The 21,596-nt window shown below is 50.6% G+C and overlaps 1 protein-coding gene across 2 annotated transcripts in view; it reads left to right on the top strand.

Annotated features, from left to right (window-relative positions):
• IMPA2 (inositol monophosphatase 2) overlaps positions 1–20,812 on the top strand; it is a 54,523-nt gene extending 33,711 nt beyond the window's left edge. Inside the window, exons 6-9 of one of the 2 annotated variants that reach the window (XR_011233595.1) lie at positions 12,539–12,647; positions 13,216–13,367; positions 14,746–15,096; positions 19,869–20,812. Coding sequence is in view for 1 of the 2 variants with exons in the window: in XM_069468572.1 (XP_069324673.1) it covers positions 12,539–12,647; positions 13,216–13,367; positions 14,746–14,861 (377 nt within the window). In the remaining variant the exon portion in view is untranslated. Of the gene's footprint in view, positions 1–12,538; positions 12,648–13,215; positions 13,368–14,745; positions 19,681–19,868 lie in introns of those variants that run through there. The other variant, XM_069468572.1, reaches the window with a different exon arrangement.
• Positions 20,813–21,596: the final 784 nt, after the last annotated feature.

Below are 21,596 nucleotides of genomic sequence, written 5' to 3'. Positions count from 1 at the left end.
TCTTCTGTGAAATGGTCCCTGGTGCCAAAAAGGTTGGGGACTGCTGCTGTAGGGGACAGAAAAATGCCAGACAGAAATAAAAGGAAGAGCCCCAGACTACAAGCAACTGGATGAGACGACTTTAAAAGCTCCTTTGTATCCATGTTGGGTTTGAGAAGGTAGAAAGCGCAGTTCCTGCTAATTTCTACCTCGCCTGTTTCTGGAGCTGGACGTCATGTCCCCCAATCCCCGGTCACGTCCCACTGCTGTAGGTCATGTCCCCCTTCATGGGACATGATCTGGACACCCGCCATGTCCAGCCTCTTTTGAAAATGCCTTTCCTAGCGCCCTTCCCGAGTCGTCTCTCTTTATTCTGCCATTTGTTCCTCCCTGGCTGACGCCTGTGCCCACACGGCCCCAAAGGCGGTGAGAGGAGTCAGGGTGTCGTGAGCCCCTGTGCCCAGCGCGAGTGGCGGGCTGGGGCAGATCGGCTGTTAGGAGATGGCCCGCCACCGTGTGAAGGACGAGTGAAGGAGGGGTGGGGACAGTGGAGAGGACAAGCTGCTGCTGCAGAGCCACTAGAACCGAGCGCGTCTAGAGCGTTGGAAGGGAGAACGCACAGGGGCCTCAGGGAGCCGGCGGGGCTGCCTGGCCGGTTCCTGCTTCTGAATCCAGAGAGCCCGGCCCGTTTCTCCCGCTCCGGGAGTGTTTTGTTTGGCTGTGTAAAATGCAGCGTTAATTACAGCTCTGCACGCCAGGAGGCACCCACTCAAGCCTAATTGTGTAACACGGTGGTGAGGAAGCGTGTTATTAAACATGCTCGGGTGAACTTTGCTCTATATTTCGTTGGATTGTAACACTGAGCTCTATTCACACACACCCAGCTTCCTGGTTGGCCGCCTGCGCGGCTCAGCCGTGTGTTGCAGCTCACATCCCGGTGAGGCCTACTGCTACAAGCACAGCTCGCCCGAGCCCCGGGCAGGGGCCTTTCCTGGTCACCACTCCGTCCGGCCCCCAGGAGGCGCCTGGTGACTTGGCAGAATGAAAGCAGCTCCCGTCCCTGTGGCATACATTGCCCAGACTGCACACTGCTGTGCCGTGGCTCCCACCTCGCTCCAGAGCGCTTCTGTTCCAAAGCTCATTGGCAGCTTTTTAAAAATTATGGCAGATGAAGTACAGTGAGTTGCTTTCAACCCTGGTCATTTTCTTTTTGATGAGTTACTGGATTTCAGTAGGAGATGAGAGTAGACTCTGTGTAGCAGCAGCATCTTTAGGCACTGTGCAGGCCTGATTTCAGGTCCTGATTCTGCCACCTTCTAGGGCAACTTGAACTTGAGCAAGTAGGTTAACCTTTCCGAACCTCAGTCCTCATGTTTAAAATGCGGATGATGATGCCAAGAATAACTGTGAGGATGAAATAAAGTTATATATTATACATAAAGCGCCCAGCGCGGCACCAGGTACATAGTGTCCAAAAGTGAGAGCCATTATCCAGAAGAAACGGAAGTCATTGCACAAGGCCAGTCAGGTCTCGACCCGCTGTTAAAATTAGACTGCGTTTCTGGAGGACACAGCTGTTAAAACCACCACTTCTAATCCTGTCTCTGCTTCCCTTGGCCTCCTTTTTTATTCCCATTATGCCTTTCTGGAATGCCGTCAGCTCACAAATTAAGAAACAGAAAAGAACTCCACCGTGTAGAGGTAAAGGACTAGATGAAGGCCAGAATTTCATTAGGAGAATTTTCTTCAAATTCTACCCTGCGAAATTTCAGACATGAAGCAGGCAGAAAATGTGACGCGGCGGCAGCACTGCCGGGTAACTCCCAGCCACCCCCGGCCCCCGACACAAACCCCAGGCATCAGGTGACTCGCTAGCGAGGATGTCAGGATGTATTCATAGCTCCAAACGTACAGACTGTTCTTTTAGAAACATAATCACAACACCAGTGTTCTGCCTGCCAAAAATTATTCATTCCTGAAATCATCAAATCTCCAGTCAGTGTTCAAATTTCCAATTGTCTCATTTTTTGGAAAATGGCCTTCCAAGGCCACAGTCTGGGTTTTGGGGGACTTATTGCTCCCAAAGGGTCAGTCTTTGTTGCTAGGCCTTTTCAGTGGACAGAGCTAGGAAGTGAGTTGGTGTTTAACTATAAAATTCATGTGAGTTATGCTGATGTTTTGGATTGAAATTCATGAGTGCTGGCTTTTCGACTTAACTCTGTGTCTGCTGTCCCCGGCGCTAAGACCCCTAGTTCACAGGGACACCAGGAACGATCAGATTCATGATGTTGCTTGTTTGCTTTAAACCCACAATACACATTTATCAGTTTCGGACTAACAGTGCTAGCCCCGCTGTCAACAAATGATTACTGAAAACAGTTTGAAGGGTTTTTAGCTTTGCTTTGTCTTTTTGGGCTTAGTGCCTCTCCCAGTAGAATATGCCGTCATGTTCTCTCATTCTGTCACCTCCTGAGAATGATCATTTAGGTGCTTGTCTGTCTATTTTTAACTTACAGGGATTACTTTTTGAAAATCTGATTTCATTTTATAATTATGTAAAAATAAGCACAGCGTCCCCAAGTCAAATCCATAAAGTATATTCAAAGAGGTTTGGCGTCTGTCCTTGTCCTCCCAACCCTCCTCTCTCTCCCCCATAGATAACTGTTCAAGAAATTTAATAGTTTATCCTTTCATTGTCTATGTTAAGTGTTTTTTAAATAAGCAGCTATTTTATTTGCTTTATTCTTTGTTTTGGTATAATTTTTAGTGTTTGGAGAGTTCTATATTTTTGTTTTTATGATTCCCTTTATATTAAAATTTTTATAGAATATACCTATTCCCTTCTTTTCAGGGTTACTGAACTTAGCTGGTAAGCTCTTCTTTACTGCTTCTTCTCATACTCCAGTGTATGTTTGAAACACGATATCCTTTTGCTCTCAGTAACCACGAGGCACTTGGCAAGCGTATTCTACCGGCCACACCCTCTCCCTGTTCTCACCCTTGGGTGGTTGTCGTGTGTGCGTGTCGGCAGAGCGCCTGGCTGCTGTGTGCCCACTCTCACTTTAAGGCCGTAACTCAGTCTTGGTTCCACAGGTACATACAGATTTAACACTCCCCACTGGTCCTGTGTGTCGATGTATCTGCAGTTTTTGTTGTGTGATTTCTATGCACTTTTTGATCTTAGGACCAACCCATTTGTACTTCCAAAAAAATTATCGAAGTCCCTCAAAGAGCTAAATCTGTTGATATTTATGTATTAGAAATTTAAAATAAGAAATCTCTAAAATATTTATTAATTCATTTTTAAAAATGAAAGATTCATATTTAAACATGAATAATATATTTTTATAGAAAATAATCTTTTTTTTTTTTTTTTTTTAAAGACAGAGTCTCACTCTGTTGCCCGGGCTAGAGTGCCGTGGCGTCAGCCTAGCTCACAGCAATCTCAAACTCCTGGGCTCAAGCGATCCTTCTGCCTCAGCCTCCCGAGTAGCTGGGACTACAGGCATGCGCCACCATGCCCAGCTAATTTTTTATATATATTTTTAGTTGTCCAGTTAATGTCTTTCTATTTTTAGTAGAGACAGGGTCTCACTCTTGCTCAGGCTGGTCTTGAACTCCTGACCTCGAGCAATCCTCCAGCCTCGGCCTCCCAGAGTGCTGGGATTACAGGCGTGAGCCACCGTGCCCGGCCAAAAATAATCATATTTTCCAAAACAAAAAAAATTTTTCAGGGAGGAGAGTAGCATTGCTTTACATTTTTTCCAAATCTCTTTATGTCTGACTTAATAGAAGACAACTGGATTTTCATATCGGCTTCTGTATTCAATCTGTTGTAATAAATTGTTTTGATGTATGAAGAAAATCTGGCCTCACACAGATACATAGCTGGAAAACAAAGCAGTTATTTTAATTGTCTTTTCAGATAATTGAGGATATTCTTCTATGATCCTAGACCAAAACTCAGTGAGTAGTGGTTTCCTAAAGGCTAGTTGCAATGTGACATTTCAGATAGCAGTGGGTTTTTGGTTCTTAGTCCCACTGAGATCCACTGGGATGTCCTGTACTTTGAATAGATCTTTTGCCCATGGATGGTTTTGTAACTTCATGCGTTGTTCACTGGGTAATGGGTTCACTGAGATTTTCAATTCTTCCTAATGTTGATGTACTTCATTATAAAATACTAAAAACTGTCATGCTCATTAATATCACCATTCTTTAAGTCTTTGAAGATGTCAAATTTACGGTGGTAGACACTTTTTCCCAAATTCTAATTTCCACTTGAAAGCTTGAATTTTATCATTGGAACCTTGGCAACTAAAGTGATGGACTCACTTCTTTCTTTTTCAAGAAAATGCCTTCCAGATACCCAAGTCTGAATAACCATAGTTTATCTAAAGTCTCTTTGTGTACTTCCCTTCTTGTCATAGAATATTCAAAAGACATCTATTTAGATTCAAGATCTGATGCAGTTAATAATTTGTGTTATTCTTAAGTAAATCTATGTTTTCCCCACTGTGTGGAGCAGCGTTGAGGACAGCGCGGGGGCGGCAGCTGCGGGTGGCGCCTGCCTTGCTGTGGTGAGGCCCCGGCAGCCGGCCCTCGCTGCTGTTCTGTCATCAGCGCAAGCGTCACCGCAGCGAGGAAGGCACAGAGCGTCTTAGCATTACACGAAATTGTCTAAACTCCACACTCTCCTGACAGTCTCAGGGGCCACAGTCTGAGAACGTCTGCTCTAGCTGACTTCTCGGGAAGGAGGGGCTCAGCTCACGAGAACAACATTCCCTGAGTTCCTAGGTGTGCATTACAGTTTGTCGGTGGCCTTTGTATTTGAAAGTCCATTTTTCTGGTAACAAAACCCACGGCTCACATTCTCTTGTCCTGAATGTGTCGAGTGTCTCCATTGTCTTTTGGTATAGGCATGGGGTCGAAAGTCTGAAGACTGATTTTCTTTCGCTTATAAGGAACTTTAGTTTTCTGGATGCCCAAAGACCTTTTTTCCCTTTTCCTTTAGAGCAGAGTAATTTTTTTTTTTTTTTTTTTTTTTTTGAGACAGAGTCTCACTCTGTTGCCCAGGCTAGAGTGAGTGCCGTGGCGTCAGCCTAGCTCACAGCAACCTCAAACTCCTGAGCTCAAGCGATCCTCCTGTCTCAGCCTCCCAAGTAGCTAGGACTACAGGCATGCACCACCATGCCTGGCTAATTTTTTCTATATATTTTTTTAGCTGTCCATATAATTTCTTTCTATTTTTAGTAGAGATGGGGTCTTGCTCTTGCTCAGGCTGGTCTCGAACTCCTGAGCTCAAACGATCCGCCCACCTCGGCCTCCCAGAGTGCTAGGATTACAGGCGTGAGCCACCGCGCCCGGCCCCTCACTTTTCCTTGTATCCTTTTTACCCTTTTCCATCAATTTTTTTATTTTTAAAAATTTCCTCCTTTTCATGCTCCTTTACAATTTCTTACAAAGCATGATCTATTGTGTTTATTAATTGTTTGTCTTCTTTTCTAAACTATTTTCTAACTTTTTCCTAAGTTCTGTGACCTCTAATTTTGAGTTATGCTGTCCTCTCACGCATTCATGTCTTTGGCAGAAAGTGGGTCTGTTTGTGGACAGATCTTTCTGGTGTTCTTTTATTGACTGTAGACATGTTAGTCTGCTCCTTACTCTTTTTTTTCTCCTCATAATTGTGTATGGGATTCAACCAAGAATCTTTTTAGTTACTGTTTGTTGAAATTCGTGTTCCTGAGCTTGGGGTCGGGGGAGGGTTTGACTCAAGTCCGTTTGTGGCTTTGTGGCTCTAGCGCTCCCTCTTCTGTTGCTTTTGTGAAGTGTTCAAAAAATTGGCCTTGTCTTTAGATTTTCTTGTTTCTTTTTGGCTCTGTTCCCCGCCTTTATGGTAATCTGGACCCTCTCTTTCCTCTGTCCTGTTCTTCCTGTCCGAGTGCTGGGTCCTGCCCCGAAAGGACAGGCCCGAAGAGCCAGCTGTGAAGACCACAGGGCGCAGCGGCTCCCGCGCGCCAGACCCCGCGCCCGCACCGCACCGCCAGGGCCCCGGGCTCGGGATCGGCGCGAGCGCAGCCCCTCGGGTGGCCCGCGGTGGCGCCTTGGCGGTTTCCCTGCCCGCAGCCCCTCGGGTGGCCCGCGGTGGCGCCTTGGCGGTTTCCCCGCCCGCGGGTCCCGCAGACACTCCACGCTTCCCCCCTTCCTCCTGCGCGGATGCCCAGCCGGGCTCTGCCGCCCGCTTGTGTTGGGAGCTTGGGTGCAGCCGCTGGGGGCGGCCCTTCCGTAGGTCGCGTGCGCTGTCTTGTGCTCTCATACTTGCTGGTTTGTGCTCATCAGATGGGATTTAGGGAGTTTAAAAACTGTGGGGTGTTACATAGGTTTCTAATTCTGTCTTTACCAGGATTCTAGAGAGTACCTTTCCCCCCAAATTACTTGGATTTTTTGAAAATAATTTATTGAGTTCAAAGTCAAATAACCTAAAATTAACTGTTCCAAAGTGAACAGTGCAGTGGCCTTTAGTCCGGTCATAGCGCTGCGCGGCCACCACCCGGCGAGCGCCCAAGGCAGCTTTCCCGCCCCGAAGTCAGGCCCAGTTTGTCCCCAGCCCCTGGCAGGACTGTTCTGGCCAGTGCCTATGTTTTTAAGTTAGGTGAAGTTAAATTTCATTTTCATATGGATAACGCACTGGTTTAAGTAGTCCCAGGGCCAGCGGCTCTGCAGAAGTAACCATTTCCCCCTCTCTGTAGTGTGCACGCAAATGACTTTCCTCCCCTACCTTTCCATTGTAAGGTTTCTCTTAAGACAGCAGTACTTGTTGATACTCTGGGTATTTTAACTAGTATTACTCAACCAGTAAAAGGATTTTCAAACTGGCAGAAGTCACAGACCTTTCTTCACCCTAAAATCTATTTACTGAAAGAATATACAGAGATGCCTTACTTCAAAATCTACTAGATTTTTTTTTATTATGGTAAAACATATATAAGGTTTGCCATTCAGATTGTTTTTAGGCACACAGCTCAGCGGCAGTGACTACATTCACAGTGCTGTGCGGCCATCCCCACTGTGCATTCCCAAGTTGTTTATTATCTCAAACATGTGCCGTACCCGTTATGGAATAACTCTGTCCCCCCATGAAATCACAGAATATTTTGAATTAAAAGCATGTAAGTATTTGATTAAGAGCCAAAATGTGGTAAATATAGGACAAAGGGTAAAAAAAATGCAAAAATTATATTAATTGTAGAAAACCAGTCAGAAATAATCACAAGACAAAAGTAGAGGCGATCATAATAAATTGCCTTTTTCCCCTTATCTGAAGAAACATACAACAGTGAAAGCATTTTGCCTACAGGTGGCAACACTCAGGCTTCGTCTTTACTCTGTTCTTGATTTCATTGGGGAAAAATATTAATACGAGGGCAAGGATAAGAAGGACTGAATTCACAGCAGCCAGAAGAAGGTGCTGGATGCACAGCAGCGCTTTCACAAATTGGAAAATGGGGAAGAAACCCCCTTTTTTCACGAAGTCAGCATCCAGCCTGAGTTAAGTCTGGCACCGCCTCATGAGCAGATCACCTCCCCTTGGTGACACGGGCTGGCAGTGCCGTCTGGAAGAGAACAAGGGCGTGCTAACTGGGAGAGATGGCTGTTTCCTCCACGTGACTCAGCTTCCCTTTGTGAAATAGCCCTGGCATCAGGGTTGGTTTAGAGAGAGATGTCCTGGTTCTTTGGCTCCTTGCTTGGAAGAATCCCACGCTGGGCTGCGCTGGGGTGATGACGGACACGAAGCATTTCCACACAAGCAGCTTTCACTGCAGATCGAAAGTAAGTTCCAGAGAGAACAGGTCTGTCCTGTGAGTGGAAAAGACCCTGAGTTTAAAGACAGAGTATGGAAAGTATAGTACAGTCTCACGGTCAGCAGAGAGTGGACTGCGCCAATAAGGAACAGTGTCGTCCCAGGGTTAGGATTGTCCTTTATGCTAATCCCTAATAGTATGTTAAGCTGGGGGTGGAATATTCATGTTTTTTCAGGGAAGTGAGTGGAGATTCCCAGAATCACGTACCCTCCCATTTTCTGTCCCTGTATGGCTGGCTCCAGACTCGTGGCACTAGGGGTGTGGTTTTTGCTGTGCTAATGGAGAAAGGTTACCTGCTGACAGGTTCTCCATTCCTCTGCACGTGCCCCGGTGGAAGGAAAGTCCCTAAACCACCATCTCCCGCTGCTGTGGTTTGTACTCCCTCACTGGTCCGTGCCACCTGTGTACCCTCACCCCTACCTAACTCCGGGGTGCTCTCCCCGCGTCAGCCCTTCCTCAGGTGCAGAGACTGGGCCAGGCCTTGGCGAGTGGTCACATCTTCTGTTCCTGGTTAGGAGCAGGTGCTTGTCTGCCTATGGAAATTCACTGTTCCCCTAGTTCCTGGGGGATCTTCAGTGTCTTCCTTAATATCTTCCCAGGGTGATTAAGACTGGAGCCAGGGAACGCCCTGTATGTACAGACTTCATTCTCTTCATCTCATCTCTCAGAGAAAGTCTCTCTTAAAGTATATATCCGGCAGTAAGGGATACTTGTTAGGGGTGTGAAAATAATACAGGATCTCTCATACCTGGCGAGGTTGCTGGAAGGTGTGTAAAGTTGATGCAGCTTTTCACAGGGCAGTTTGGAAAATTATATCAAAATCTAAAATACACACACTTTTTGATTCAGAGATCCCACTGCTATCAATCTATCTTTAAAAAAATCAATATGACTGTAGACCTATGTGGACAGATTTATTTTATAATTGTTTATAAGAAAAATGGAAAATGTTCATCTCTAGGGCAATGGTTAAATAAATTGCAGTTATCACAGTGAATGGAATGGCATGTAGTCATTAAGAGCAAGGTACTGATGGTAAAGGACGTATATGAGATGTTTTTATATTAAAGCAGTAACAGAATAACCTACAAAAATGTTTTTAAAAATACTATGGGTACATGTGTGGGTGTGTGTAAGATTCGAAGTAAATTAGAAATAGGATTGGGGGTGGATACAATGATTCACACCTGCAATCCCAGCACTTTGGGAGGCTGAGGTGGGAGGATTGCTTGAGTCTGGGAGTTGGAGACCAGCCTGGACAACATAGCAAGACTCCATCTCTACAAAGTATGGGAAAATTAGCTGGGTGTCATGGCATGTGCCTATAGTCCCAGCTACTCAGGAGGCTGAGGCAGGAGGATCACTTGAGCCCAGGAATTCAAGGTTGCAGTAGCTATGATGATGCCACTGCACTCTAGCCTGGGCAACAGAGCAAGACCCTGTCTCAAGAAAATAAGAAAAGAAATAGGGTGGGCTCAGGCAGGATGTCACTGCCACTACACTTCCTTTGCCCTGCATGGCCTCCTCTGGGACAGTTCATCCTTCCTTGATTTTTCTGGCTAAAATAACATGTAGGCCATCCAGTTTTTTCTTCTCTTCTCTTTTCTTCTTTCTTCCTTCTGCTTTATTGGATCCACAGCAAAATTGAGCTAAAGGTGCAGAGAAAAAGTTCCTATGTTTCCACCCATGCAGCCTCCCCCACCATCAGCATCCCCACAGCCCGGTGTGTTGTTTCCCCTGAGGAACCTGTGCTGATACCTCGTTATTGCCCCATGTCCATAGTTATACTCAGGCTCACTCCTGGTGTGTTATACATTCTTTTGACAGCTGTGTAAAGGACATGTTGGCTGGGCGCGGTGGCTCACGCCTGTAATCCTAGCACTCTGGGAGGCCGAGGCGGGAGGATCATTTGAGCTCAGGAGTTCGAGACCAACCTGAGCAAGAGCGAGACCCTGTCTCTACTAAAAATAGAAAGAAATTGTATGGACAACTAAAGTATATATAGAAAAATTAGCCGGGCATGGTGGCACATGCCTGTAGTCCCAGCTACTTGGGAGGCTGAGGCAGGAGGATGGGTTGAGCCCAGGAGTTTGAGGTTGCTGTGAGCTAAGCTGACGCCACGGCACTCTAGCCCAGGCACCAGAGTGAGACTCTGTCTCAAAAAAAAAAGGACACGTGTCCACCACTGCAGTGTCATACAGACTAGTTTCACTGCCCGGACATTCCCCCCTGCTCCCCTCTTCACTCCTCCCCCCCCAGCCCCTGCAACCACCGATCTTTTCACTGTCTCCAGTTTTGCCTTGTCCAGAATGTCAGCAGCCGGAGTCACACAGTATGTCATTTTCACACTAGCTGGCGTCTCTTGCCAACATGCACTGAAGTTTCCTCCGCAGCTTCATGGCGTGATGGCTCATTTCTTTTTAGCACTGAACAATATTGCACTGTTTGGATGGACCGCAGTTTACCATTCACCTCCTAAGGGACATCTCGGTTGCTTCCAAGTTTTGGCAATAATAAATAAAGCTACTGTGAATGTTCATTTATAGGTTTTTGTGTGGAAACATAAGTTTTCAACTCCTTTGGGTGAATACCAAGGAGCGCCATTGCTGAATTCTATGGTAAGAGTATGTTTAGTTTTCCAAAGTGGCTGTACCATGTTGCAGCGAATGAGGGTTCCTGCTGCTCCGCGTCCTGGCCAGCCTCTGGTGTGGGCGATGTTCTGGGTTTGGGCCCCTCTTACGGTGCGTAGTGTGTCTCCTTGCTGTGCTAATTTGCACCTCCCTCGTGACATGGGGCATCTTTTTATATGGTTTCTGGCCATGTCTCTCTTCTTTGGTGAGTCCAATTTCTATTCTTAATTTTCATTTAACAGGAACTCCCAAGTTACCATACATTATCTTTCAAAAGGGCATTTTTAACTAAAATATTGTAATTCAGAATTAATTTCCCCCCAAAGTTAGTGTTGTACATAGTATTAGATTCTTATAAAATGAGAGCTCCCGTAGTAGCAAAGGGGCAGATGGGTCTCTCAGGTTCTGTCTGAGAGATTTCCTAGGTAAGAGGATGATTCAGAAATGGAGACACAAATCGGGCCCCTGAGCGAAACAGCTTAACTAACAGAGGCGGTTTTTCCCTCCCTTGTGGAGCGGCTTTGTCTTGTCATCTAAGCACACCTGGTTTGGCTACGTCCTGCCTGCGCAGGGAGGCCTGACGGGACGGCACCGAGGTTGGGCTGTGTTTGGGTATGAGGAAAATTCTGCTTAACTCAAAAGTTTCTCCCATGAATTGAAAATACTAGTAATGTAACAAACCAAACCAAACAGAGCCGCTTAGCAGTGCTTCCTTCCGTGCTGGCATTGAGGGAGGGCACTCACTCATGCAGTAACTGTCGGGTGCCCGCTGTGCCTGGCCCTCTCGCTGTCTTTTCCTTCACAAGAAGTCTTTTTTCACCCTGGAAAAATACCGTCTCCGTTTGTGGCCAGGTAAGGGTGGGGTTTGGAGGGCGAACGATGGAAAGCTGAGTGGATCCTGTCCACGACATCTGGCAGTGATGACGCCAGCGCCGGGACCGAGGCCCCATGGGTGGTGTCCGTAGGGCAGCCCTTGCCCAAACACCCGGGAGGCAGTGTGGGCCCGGCTTGCATGCTGGGTGTGTCTGCAGGGAGCAGCTCAGCCCTCCTGGAGGCGGGCTGCTTTGGCGTGGGTGCTTCTCAGAAAGTGTTCAAGTGTCAAATGGGAGCTCCCGTAGAAGCAAAGGGGCAGGTGGGTCTCTCAGGTTCTGTCTGAGAGATTTCCTAGGTAAGAGGATGATTCAGAAACGGTGACACAAATTGGGCCCCTGAGTGAAACCACTTAACAGAGGCGGTTTTTCCCTCCCTTGTGGAGCGGCTTTGTCTTGTCATCTAAGCACACCTGGTTTGGCTACGTCCTGTCTGAGCAGGGAGGCCTGACAGGACATGACCGAGGCTGGGCCGTGTCTGGGTGTGTGGAAAGCAGGGACAAACCACGCCAGTCCCCCAGCGGTGAGTCAGGGACGGAGACGGAGTCCCAGGCACGTCCCTGGCCCCGAGCCGGCTCACCCATCCTGGCAGCTGGCAGCGTTGCGCCCGTCACGCAAACCTGTGCCTGGCGCACCGCCTGCGGTGGCAGCGTGGAGGGCCCACAAATGGCAGGCGCAGCCTCCGCTGTGTCCAGAGGGTCGGAGCTTCCCTTTCCAAAGACAGTATTGTTGAAAGTCGATTTCTCCAAGGATGTGTTTCTGTCTTTGTGATCACAGCCGTCAGAGAATGAGGCATTTTTTTTTCCTCCAAACATTGGGTGTTCCCAATTTGGAGTCATTTTGGTTTTATTTGTGATTGAATGATGGTGATTTTCATAAGCCTCCAGATCCTTCCAAGGTCTTCGTGCTACCTGTGTAAGACAAAGTATCCCAGCAAAGAGCACCGAGAAGTCTGCCCCGCCAGCCGTCTGAAACAAGTGGTCTGGCAGGAGTGCTGGCGAGGTAGAGCCAGAGCGTGGGTTCCGCCCTCCTCTTCACTGTGTCCTTTTCCAATGTGGCTACCAGAAAGCTGTACGCATGAACCACTCATGACATGATCCTTACTCTGGAAAGAAAGGCTCACATGTGAGGTTTGCTTCAGGGCAAACCCCGACTGCTCGGTTGATTTTTCTGATGCTGGGAATTCTTTCTGTTGCAGATCTCTCCAAGGCCTTGGTCCTGACGGAAATCGGCCCCAAGCGTGACCCTGCCACTCTGAAACTGTTCCTGAGCAACATGGAGCGGCTGCTCCACGCCAAGGCTCACGGGTACGGACTTTCAGTTCCGGGAGCACCTGTGGCCAGAGGGGAAGGCTCCAAACACACGCTCTTGCTAAAAGCCCCAGGGTTTTGAGGGCACCCCTGTGTGGCAGGAGCAGGAGGGGGCCGTGTGCGCCACGTGGTGACACCAGGCCCAGGGAAGCTGGGCCGTGGGTCTGGCCTCTGTGCGATGCCACACTCCAGTGGCTGCGGGGCCTGTGTTCCTTCTGATCGGTGTTTAAAGAATCTGCATAAATGATCTCAGGGCTCTGAGCGCACCTCACGTGTCCTTACAGTCCTCCCTAAGTGGCGCGGGCTTCAGACGGATGCTGCGCTGATTTGCCTCCTAAATGGCGACTGAGGCCCAGCCCCGTGGCTCTCCCTCCCTGCGGGTCTGTGCTGTGACCGCATTGACAGTCAAGCCCAAGAGAATTAGCAATTCGGGCCTATAGCTGCACTGGCCACATCTTGGGGGCCCTGAGGCTGTGTGCCAGCAGGGGTGACCACTGAAGTCGGCCTCACGCTGCGTGAAGAACCCCACCTCCACCTGCAGCCGCCCTCCTTCCCTGTCCCGCAGGGTCCGAGTGATCGGAAGCTCCACGTTGGCGCTCTGCCACCTGGCCTCGGGGGCCGCCGACGCGTACTACCAGTTTGGCCTGCACTGCTGGGACCTGGCAGCCGCCACAGTCATCATCAGAGAAGCAGGCGGCATCGTGATGGACACTTCGGGTGAGCCCTCCTGTCCCCTGGTACAGCCGCAGAGGCTAGACAGTGACGCTGTGGGCAGGGCGCTTCCGGGGGTCCCTATCACACCGAAATCCCCCACTTCTCCGGAGTTTCTGCCGACGAGACTGTGCCAGGGTGCCACGAGGCAGTGCCACCCCACCCCTCAGCCTGGCCTGCCCGCCACCCTGCCAGGCTGTAGGATCAGGGTATCCTGACCGGATAACAGCAGCTCTTCATGCTCACACACCGTCGACAGTTTTCTAGGGGCTTCCACACACACCCAGATGCCACAGAATCCGATGAGGTGGACAGAGCGGGTGTCGTGTCCCCCAGGTGTCCGAGGTCAGGGGCTTCCCCACCACCCCATGGCTTGGTGTTGAGCCAGCACCGGTACCGGGCACTCACCTGCTGCTGGGTCTCAGGACCGTGGATAGGGAAGGTGGCCTGGTCGTCTGCGTTGAGGTCACAGGAGCCCCAGCGACTGGCCTGCGAGCCAGTGAGCCCCTGCGTCACGCTCCCTGCTGTGTCCACTTGCTTCAGACAGACCGAGGGGCGAGGCCAGGCGGCTCTGGCCAGACCCGCTCTCCCCTGGCTCTCAGCCCAGAGCTTGTTACAGAAACACTGTGGCCCACGCGTAACTACTGGGTGTGAACAGTGAATCTTTCGTAATTTGAGGTCTCCTTTTTTCCTATTTCTCCTTCAAAAGACCCTAATTGCGCTAAGAGAAAGGTATAAAATGAAGAGGTGTCAGCTGTAGTGGACTAAGTAGGCAAGTTTCACATTTGAAAAGCCCCCAGCACTCTGGATTCTACCACGAGCGCCTCGAGGCTTGAGGACGTGCGTGCAGGTCTCCAGTCACGCGATCGGTCCTGTTTCACACCCCCAGGAAGACGCAGGGCTTCGTTGTCGGCCCCCTCCTCCACTCCCCCCCCCTCAGAGTGTGGTCCCCAGGGCAGCGGGGCACCCGTGGGGCTGTGGGACAGGCCGGCTCGGCCCTGCCCAGACTGCTGAGTCAGAGCCTGGATTCACAAGGCCCGGCGGACGCACGTGCACCATCAGGGCAGGGAAGGACGGCTCCCCGCCCCGTCTGACCACGCTGGCCTGGCACTGCGCTTGACGTTCTCCCAGTGCAATCTCTAGGACGCCGGCAGCTTCGGGGACTTGCTGGTCTGTACAGCGCTAGGCTGGTGGGAGGTGACGGGCCCTGTCCCCCTCTTCCTTGCTGGGCTCACTCCTCGCCCACCGGTTTGCTATAGGCACTGGGACTCGGCATGGTCCCGTGCACTGTTTTCCATGGCGCGTGTGTGCGCGCTAAGTTGTTACGCGGGATTGTCTGGCCGTCTCCAGTAACCGGGACCTGGCTCTCCCCTGTCTTCCCCAGGTGGACCCCTCGACCTCATGTCCTGCAGAGTGGTTGCTGCCGGCACCCGAGAGATGGCGATGCTCATAGCTCAGGCCTTGCAGACTATTAACTATGGGCGGGACGATGAGAAGTGACAGTGGCGGACAGGAGAGCAACTCCGAAGGCTTCCGTGGGGTGCTGCGGGGCTCCCTGGGGAGCGGGTGGCCCCAGCAGCCTGCGCTCCTGGCCAGCGTCTCAGGCTTTGCTCCCTGCTACCCCCAAGGGAAATGTCCTGCTAAAGTGTGCGGCGAGCCTTTTAAATCCACTTCTCTTTCACCGGGATTCGGTGTTTGGCTGGTTTCTCTCTGTAATCGCATGTAGCCTTGTCAGGTTAGTACATGTTCCTCTATCAGAGCTGAATCTCCTACGAAATGCATGTTGATAATCCAACCTTGATTTTTTCCATAATACAAATCTCAGGTAATAGGCTTTAGGATTGCCGTCAGGCGTGCTCGTTCTCGGGCCCCCTGCTACTCCAGAGTGCAATCAAGCAAAGCCAGGCCTGGCCGCCTGCCCCCGGTGGGCGCTGCTCCCCACGAGCCCGCGGGATGGCGGCTGCACGCGAAACCCAAGGTCGACGGTGTGCGACATTGGCCGCCTTTGATAAGCACTCTGCAAACAGCTTCAGTAATTGTCGTGTCGGTGTTCAAAGTCCAAGATATGGGACCAACTGAAGGAAAACTAACAGCCCAAAAACAAACCTCTGAAATGCTGTTGCTGTGATCCATTTAACGGGGAGAAATTGTACCCTATTTCCCGGGCCTTGTTTGTCGTTTCCCGTTGGGAGGCAGATTCCCGTGGGAGAATGATCCCGATGAGCCTGTTAGCCAGCCGGGTGTCCTTTCTGAAGTGCGAGAATTGAGAAAGTCGGTCTCCAGACAGAAAATTCCGACCCACTCTTAACGTTTCCTCTCATCCTCCCAGTTTGCTGTCAGCGCGTGCAGGGTGTTTGGGTCTCCCTGGCGTCGCGGTCTGGCTCCTCAACGCCAGTGGCAGAGGGCGGCCCCTAACCCAACCCCGCCGCATTCACCAGCTCACCCGGCAGCCTTGTCAGCCCTGGCCGGCCACGCGACCCTGCTGCAGGCGCTGGGGGCCACTTGGGCACCCTGGCCCCAGCCGTCCTGGGCGAGCCACAGAGGCCCGGTCACTGCCCAGGGACAATCTGAGAGGGATTCCAGGGAGGAGGATTTTGGGGGAACAAAATGCCCCCGTGCCTTGCCTCCACTTCCCCTGGGCTGCTTTTTGATAAATTTACTGTCTAAAAGAAGGAGTTTCCTCTTCTGGTCCCAGTAGGGTGGCCGGGTGAGCCCTGACGGCACAGGAGGTGTGAGGACTCGGGTCTTGTTTGGGACTAGGAGCCCATGGTGTCTGCGTGGGGGCCACAGCTTTGGGGGAGGGGAAGACCCCCCTCGGGTCACCCGCACCCTCTGGACCACGTCCCGCCTCTCATTGATCCCCCCATGGAGGTGGATGATTCTTCCAGAGACGCCCATCCCACACTGAGATCTTCCACATTGTGAGAATGTTCCGTAATGACATCCGTCTCTGTTCTGATTTTAACTGTTAGGTCCATGAATAATAACTGGTATTTGAGGAACAATAACCCTCTCGCCCTCCTCCTGATCCCCAGGTGATGCAGCTCTGTCCCCTCCCCAGGCACTGGGGGCGACCCCTCCGCCTGGGTGTGTCATCCCGCAGTCACTGAGGAGCGTGCCGCGCCCCACGTCCTCTGCTGGGCCAGCCCAGGCTCCCTCTGCCCTTGGGTCACGCACATCACCCTGTGGAAGCCCTGGGTGGCCCAGAGCCCTGAGTGCGCAGAGCACACTCTGCCTCGTGCCCTGCACAGCTGGATTATAAAGCCCTGGTGGGACACCTGTCTTGTCCTCGCTGTGTCACCTCATTCCCGCTACCCATGCCGCAGCCTGTCAGGGTCTCCTTGGACCCCGGTGCTCCCTACCAGCCTGGTGCCATCTCTGGGAGCTTCTCATCTTCGCATTTGCTCAGCGTGCTGTCGGCAGCTCATTCAAAGCGGGGAACATTGGCGGATCGAGAGAAGCGCCGAGTCCTTCAGCCCCTCACCCAAGAGCTCTCCAGGTGCTCACGGGTCCTCTACCACCTCTGAGGGTGGCCACAAGACCAGTGCCCAGCGCAGTCACCGTGCTGCAGCCAGCTCACGTCCATGCCTGGGCCAGAGGATGGCAGTAGATCCTGCCGGAGGTCTTGCTGAAATCCGGGTTTGTGGAGCTGTGCTAACACAGTCGCCATTAGCCACGTGCAGCTACGTAAAGTTGAGCTAATTAAAATGAGATTACACTTAAAAGCTCAGTTCCTTGGTGGCTCTGGCCACGTTTCCAGTACTCAGTTCTCACATGTGGCTGGTGGCTGCCATGTCGGGTAGTGCAGAGTCATCGTCTCAGAATGTTCTGTTGGTGGCACCACACAATGACTCTTTAATAATCTGAAATCTTGGTTTATTTAAGTCTATTTTACGGAATCTGCATTCTTCCCTGTTTTTTTTTTTTTTAAGTCTCCAGTCTTCAAAGATTCCCTGTAGCAGTCTTGCCCATGAGGTGACCACTGTGTGATGGGACCAGGCAGCATGGAGCAGGGTCGACAGGACCCAGCCTGGGCCAGGCAGGGCCAGAGCCAGTTACGCGCCTGCTGTCACACAGTGGAGCCAGACTGGAGTCCTAGAGTTGCAGACAATTCTGTGACACTGACTCCACAAGGGCAGCCCTAAAGGGAAAGGCTCGCGCGGGGAAAGGAGCGGGAGGGACAGCTGGGCGGCTGTGCGCTGGCGGGCGCGTCTGCTGGAGAGCTGGCTGAAGCGCCGGCTCCTCTCCCGCCGCCCGGAGGCCGGGCCGCCTGCTCTCTGGCCTCAGCCCAGGCTGCAGCTGCTGCCTCCTGACAGGTGCAGAGGGGACTGAACGGGGGGCCTGTGAAGACCTGGCCAATGCCCTGCACGTCACTGGCACCCAGTAGATGTGAGCACTTCACCAGCACCCAGAACCTTCCAGCCCGAGCTTCCCCAGATGAATTTGAGAACCAGGATCACCAGGTACCCAGCTGCGGGTCCCAGCTCCGCGCAGTGCACATCCAGGACACTTGGGACACGCACTCAAACAGAACCGGGGCGAGCAGCCAGGCAGTGGCAGAGCATCTTCTAGGTTCTGTTTCTGCTGAAGTAACTTCAGGACAACAGGAAAGGAATCTTCTGCTGCCCCTAATCCCAATGTTGCGGGCCGCCCCTCCTTCCCAGTCCTTGTGCTGCTTATCTGTCACACAGATAGAAATACGCACCAGCTTGGCCACTGTCCTGCACCGGACACAGCTGTGAATTGGGCCAGATTCTGCCTGGTGAGGAATGACTTGCTGGGGGCCTCAGGGCCACTGGTACTTTAGACTTTTCCAGAAGCCAGCAGAGATTCTTTCAAGTGCCTGCCTTGCTCTGTGGGAGCAGTGTCATGTGTTGCTACTTCTGGAGCCTTGGGTCGCAGGCAGAGAGACGTCATCTGAGCACTCAGGAGTGCTGAAGTTCAAGAGTGTGAGGACCCCCTGGACACCTGCAGCCAATACCGTCCTCATCCTTCCCCCGAATCCTGTGTGCGTATGTGTGTGACATATATGTTATATATTAAAGCCATATTCAAATTAATTTGGGGCAACCAAAATACGTAAGAACTTGGATTCGATTTTCCCAGTGAGGTTAGTTGTAATAAATTTTGAAGATTAGTGATATAAATGAAATGAAAACAGTCATTCCAGCCGAGGAGAGCGAGCTTTGTAGGTTTCTGGTGGGGGGAGGAGCAGGACCGGGCTGGGGAGGTTTCGGTGCTCAGATGATAGAATAACTGAGCTAGGGAGCTCTCGCACGCGTGTTAGAAGAGGTGATGTGTGCAAACGAGGTAGGATTGTCTAAGTCTTGTAGTTTCATACTTTGCTGCATTTTCCGTAGGAAAAGGTCATGATTGCTTTTTAAAACTGTTTTGTGAGCTCCTCCCCTAAACGCTGTGTCACCCTGGGGAGCCTCCCATGCCGTCTTCACGGTGGCCGGCTTTGCTCTTCAGGAGCTGGACACGGGCGCGCAGGAACTTGGACGTGAAACGCCAAATGTGTGCAAGGGTCGGGCGTTTCCCATCTGCTCTCTGGGAACCTGGAGGAGGGCTTGGCTTCGGTCGCCTGCAGATCCGAGAGGAGCCGCGTGCTCTACACAGACACCCCAGGGCACAAATTAATACTGTGTTAGGGATTGTGCTTGAAATATAGTTGTCCCATGGCCTCTGAGTGATCATGGCCACGCCAAATATATGTCGGGGGAACACAGTGGCTGCCAGAAGTGAGCAGAACCGCCTGCCCTCGGTCCCCACGAGATGGAGACACACGCTGTGCGGCCAGGGTGCTCGCCGCTGTCCACGCTGGTGGCTCCCCCTGCTCACTTCGGTGGCACTGGGAGTGTCGGCACTCTGACAGTGTAACAGTTTTAAAGTACTTTTCCTAAATATCAGTCTCGTAATCTGTAGGCTATATTTACATGTCCCCAATCTTTAGCCGTTTCATTTCCTGCCTTGAGTGAGCTACTTAAGATAGTGAAGATACCATTAAAATGAAATATGGGGGCACGTTCTTTGAAACCTGCCTGTAGTAGAAGGAAAAAGGAGAAATTTAAAAGCAATACCAAAATATGATAAAGTTTGACACTTTGAACTTTAGGCATACACTTGGGATTTTGAAACATCGACCATAAATTTCTAATGCTTAAGATTAGGAAAAGAATGTTCAAGAGAGAATGAATCTATAGAAGTGTAGCTGGACAAGGATCAGAATTCTGGGTCTGAGTTCAGGTCTTGGCTCTATGCTAATTAGCCACGTGACCACGGGCACGGCATTGAGGAAACCGGGGCCCCAGGGGGTACCTGTGATGTTCGCGTATTGAAGATCTCCGGGTACCTGTGATGTTCGCGTATTGAAGATCTCCAGGCTCTTTCCAGCTGCTTTGCCCTCTGCCTGGCCAGTGTTACTGTCGGGAATAGAGAAGTCTGTGTTTTCCAGCTGTGAAAGTCAATAAATTTTGTTTTTAATTAACTTTTCACATATTTCCATAGGTTCACTCCTGAGTGAGCACTGTGTCTTGCCACGTTTTGTAATAGTTTTGCCTTTGAAGAAACAGCCGATCCAGTACCTGACCAACTGCCCTGTCTTTCCAAGATACCAGATAGTTCCAGCCGCTCGGCCACAGGGACCCTTGAGGAGACTGGTTTTTCTTTCATCTCTGGAAATAGCTTGATTTGTCATCTTATTGCTTCATTTGCACAAATTTTGTTTAATAGGACTTTTCAATAAATAGTATGGATTTTTTAAATGAGAGTTGAAAATGTATGCTCAAATTTCTCCGAATTAGTAATTATCCCTTTAGGCTTAGATCTGTAAGTTTTTATTTTCTCAAAATATACTCAGAACAGGTCTTCTGTACAGATATGCAAGAAATCCCTTAAATTCTTCCATGCGGATTTTTAGATAAAATGCTCATTCGTCGTGGAATGTTTCTTAGTTCTCAAATGTCTTACGAACGTTTCCTTCAGAGAAGTGACTCCCTGCAGGAGAGGTCTCTCCCGGCCCGAGGGCAGCGGAGGCCGAGGAGAGGAGCTTATGCAGAGGCCCCGCTCCTCACTCACCTGGTCCGGGACCTGGGGCTGACTTGGGAAGCTGCTGGCGTGAGCATCGTCACCGCGGCTTCAGGAGGAGCAGAGCCGACCGTGGAGAACGGGCGGTACCGGAGCCAGGGCCAGGCACACGCTGCCTCCAGAACTCCGGGCTGGCCTGGCCCTCTGCCCCAGTGGGCCTCCCGAAAACCACCTGGGCTGCTCACTTCCGTGACCGGCAGGGTCAGCACGACTGCCCCCTGAACCATGTGCCCACCTGACCTTCGGGGAGGCCATTCATTCAGAAGCCCCTTCACAGGCTTCCAAATGCTTCCCCCTAATTTTTTGCCTTTATTTCCACAGTTTTACTCAAAGTGCCTTGTGGACCAGAGTTGTCAAATGTTCTGGTGCCTTTATAGTCCAATCCCAGATAAAAGGTAAAACATTTGTCCTAGTGTGTCAGTGTCATTGTCCAGACAGGCCAGGAGTCGGGAAACATGTTCAAGGGCTGTGTGACCCTGAGAAGGTGGCATCACCTCTCCGTGGTTCCTGGGGAAGTGCGCGAGGTGGGCCTGGCTGGCCTCCCTCGGGGCCGTCGGGGGAAAGTCACGGGACAGTGCATGGCAAAGTGCCAACAGCTGTGGAATGTCCGCTGGGTTTGTCTTTTTTTTTTAAATAATTAAATATTCAAGAGTTAAAAGATCATGGTATCTTTTATAGCCAAAGGCTATTGGAGAAAACTGGAAATATATAGATTACACTACAGTGTGCACAGGTACACAGCTTTGCCTGATTTATTAGGCCATTTACCATCAGTTCTCCAACCCACACCAGGACTTTAGATACAGTCCCAGAAAAATACTCCCATAGCTTTCCTCAGTAGTAACCACATTAATCTCCGTGCTGTTTTCATGGATGTGAGGTATGAATAGCGCAGATTTTTAAAAGCACAAACATCATGCCCGTAATCCTAGCACTCTGGGAGGCTGAGGCGGGAGGCTTGCTTGAGCCCAGGTGTTTGAGACCAGCCTGAGCAAGAGCAAGACCCTGTGTCTACTAAAAATAGAAAAATTAGCCGGGTGTTGTGCTATACGTCTACAGTCCCAGCTACTTGAGAGACTGAGGCAGGAGGATCACTTGAACCCAGGAGTTTGAGGTTGCAGTGAGCTATGATGATGCCATTGCACTCTA

The sequence above is a fragment of the Eulemur rufifrons genome, chromosome 5, assembly GCF_041146395.1.
Source record: "Eulemur rufifrons isolate Redbay chromosome 5, OSU_ERuf_1, whole genome shotgun sequence".
Lineage (NCBI taxonomy): Eukaryota > Metazoa > Chordata > Mammalia > Primates > Lemuridae > Eulemur > Eulemur rufifrons.
This window is presented reverse-complemented; position numbering and strand designations above follow the sequence as displayed.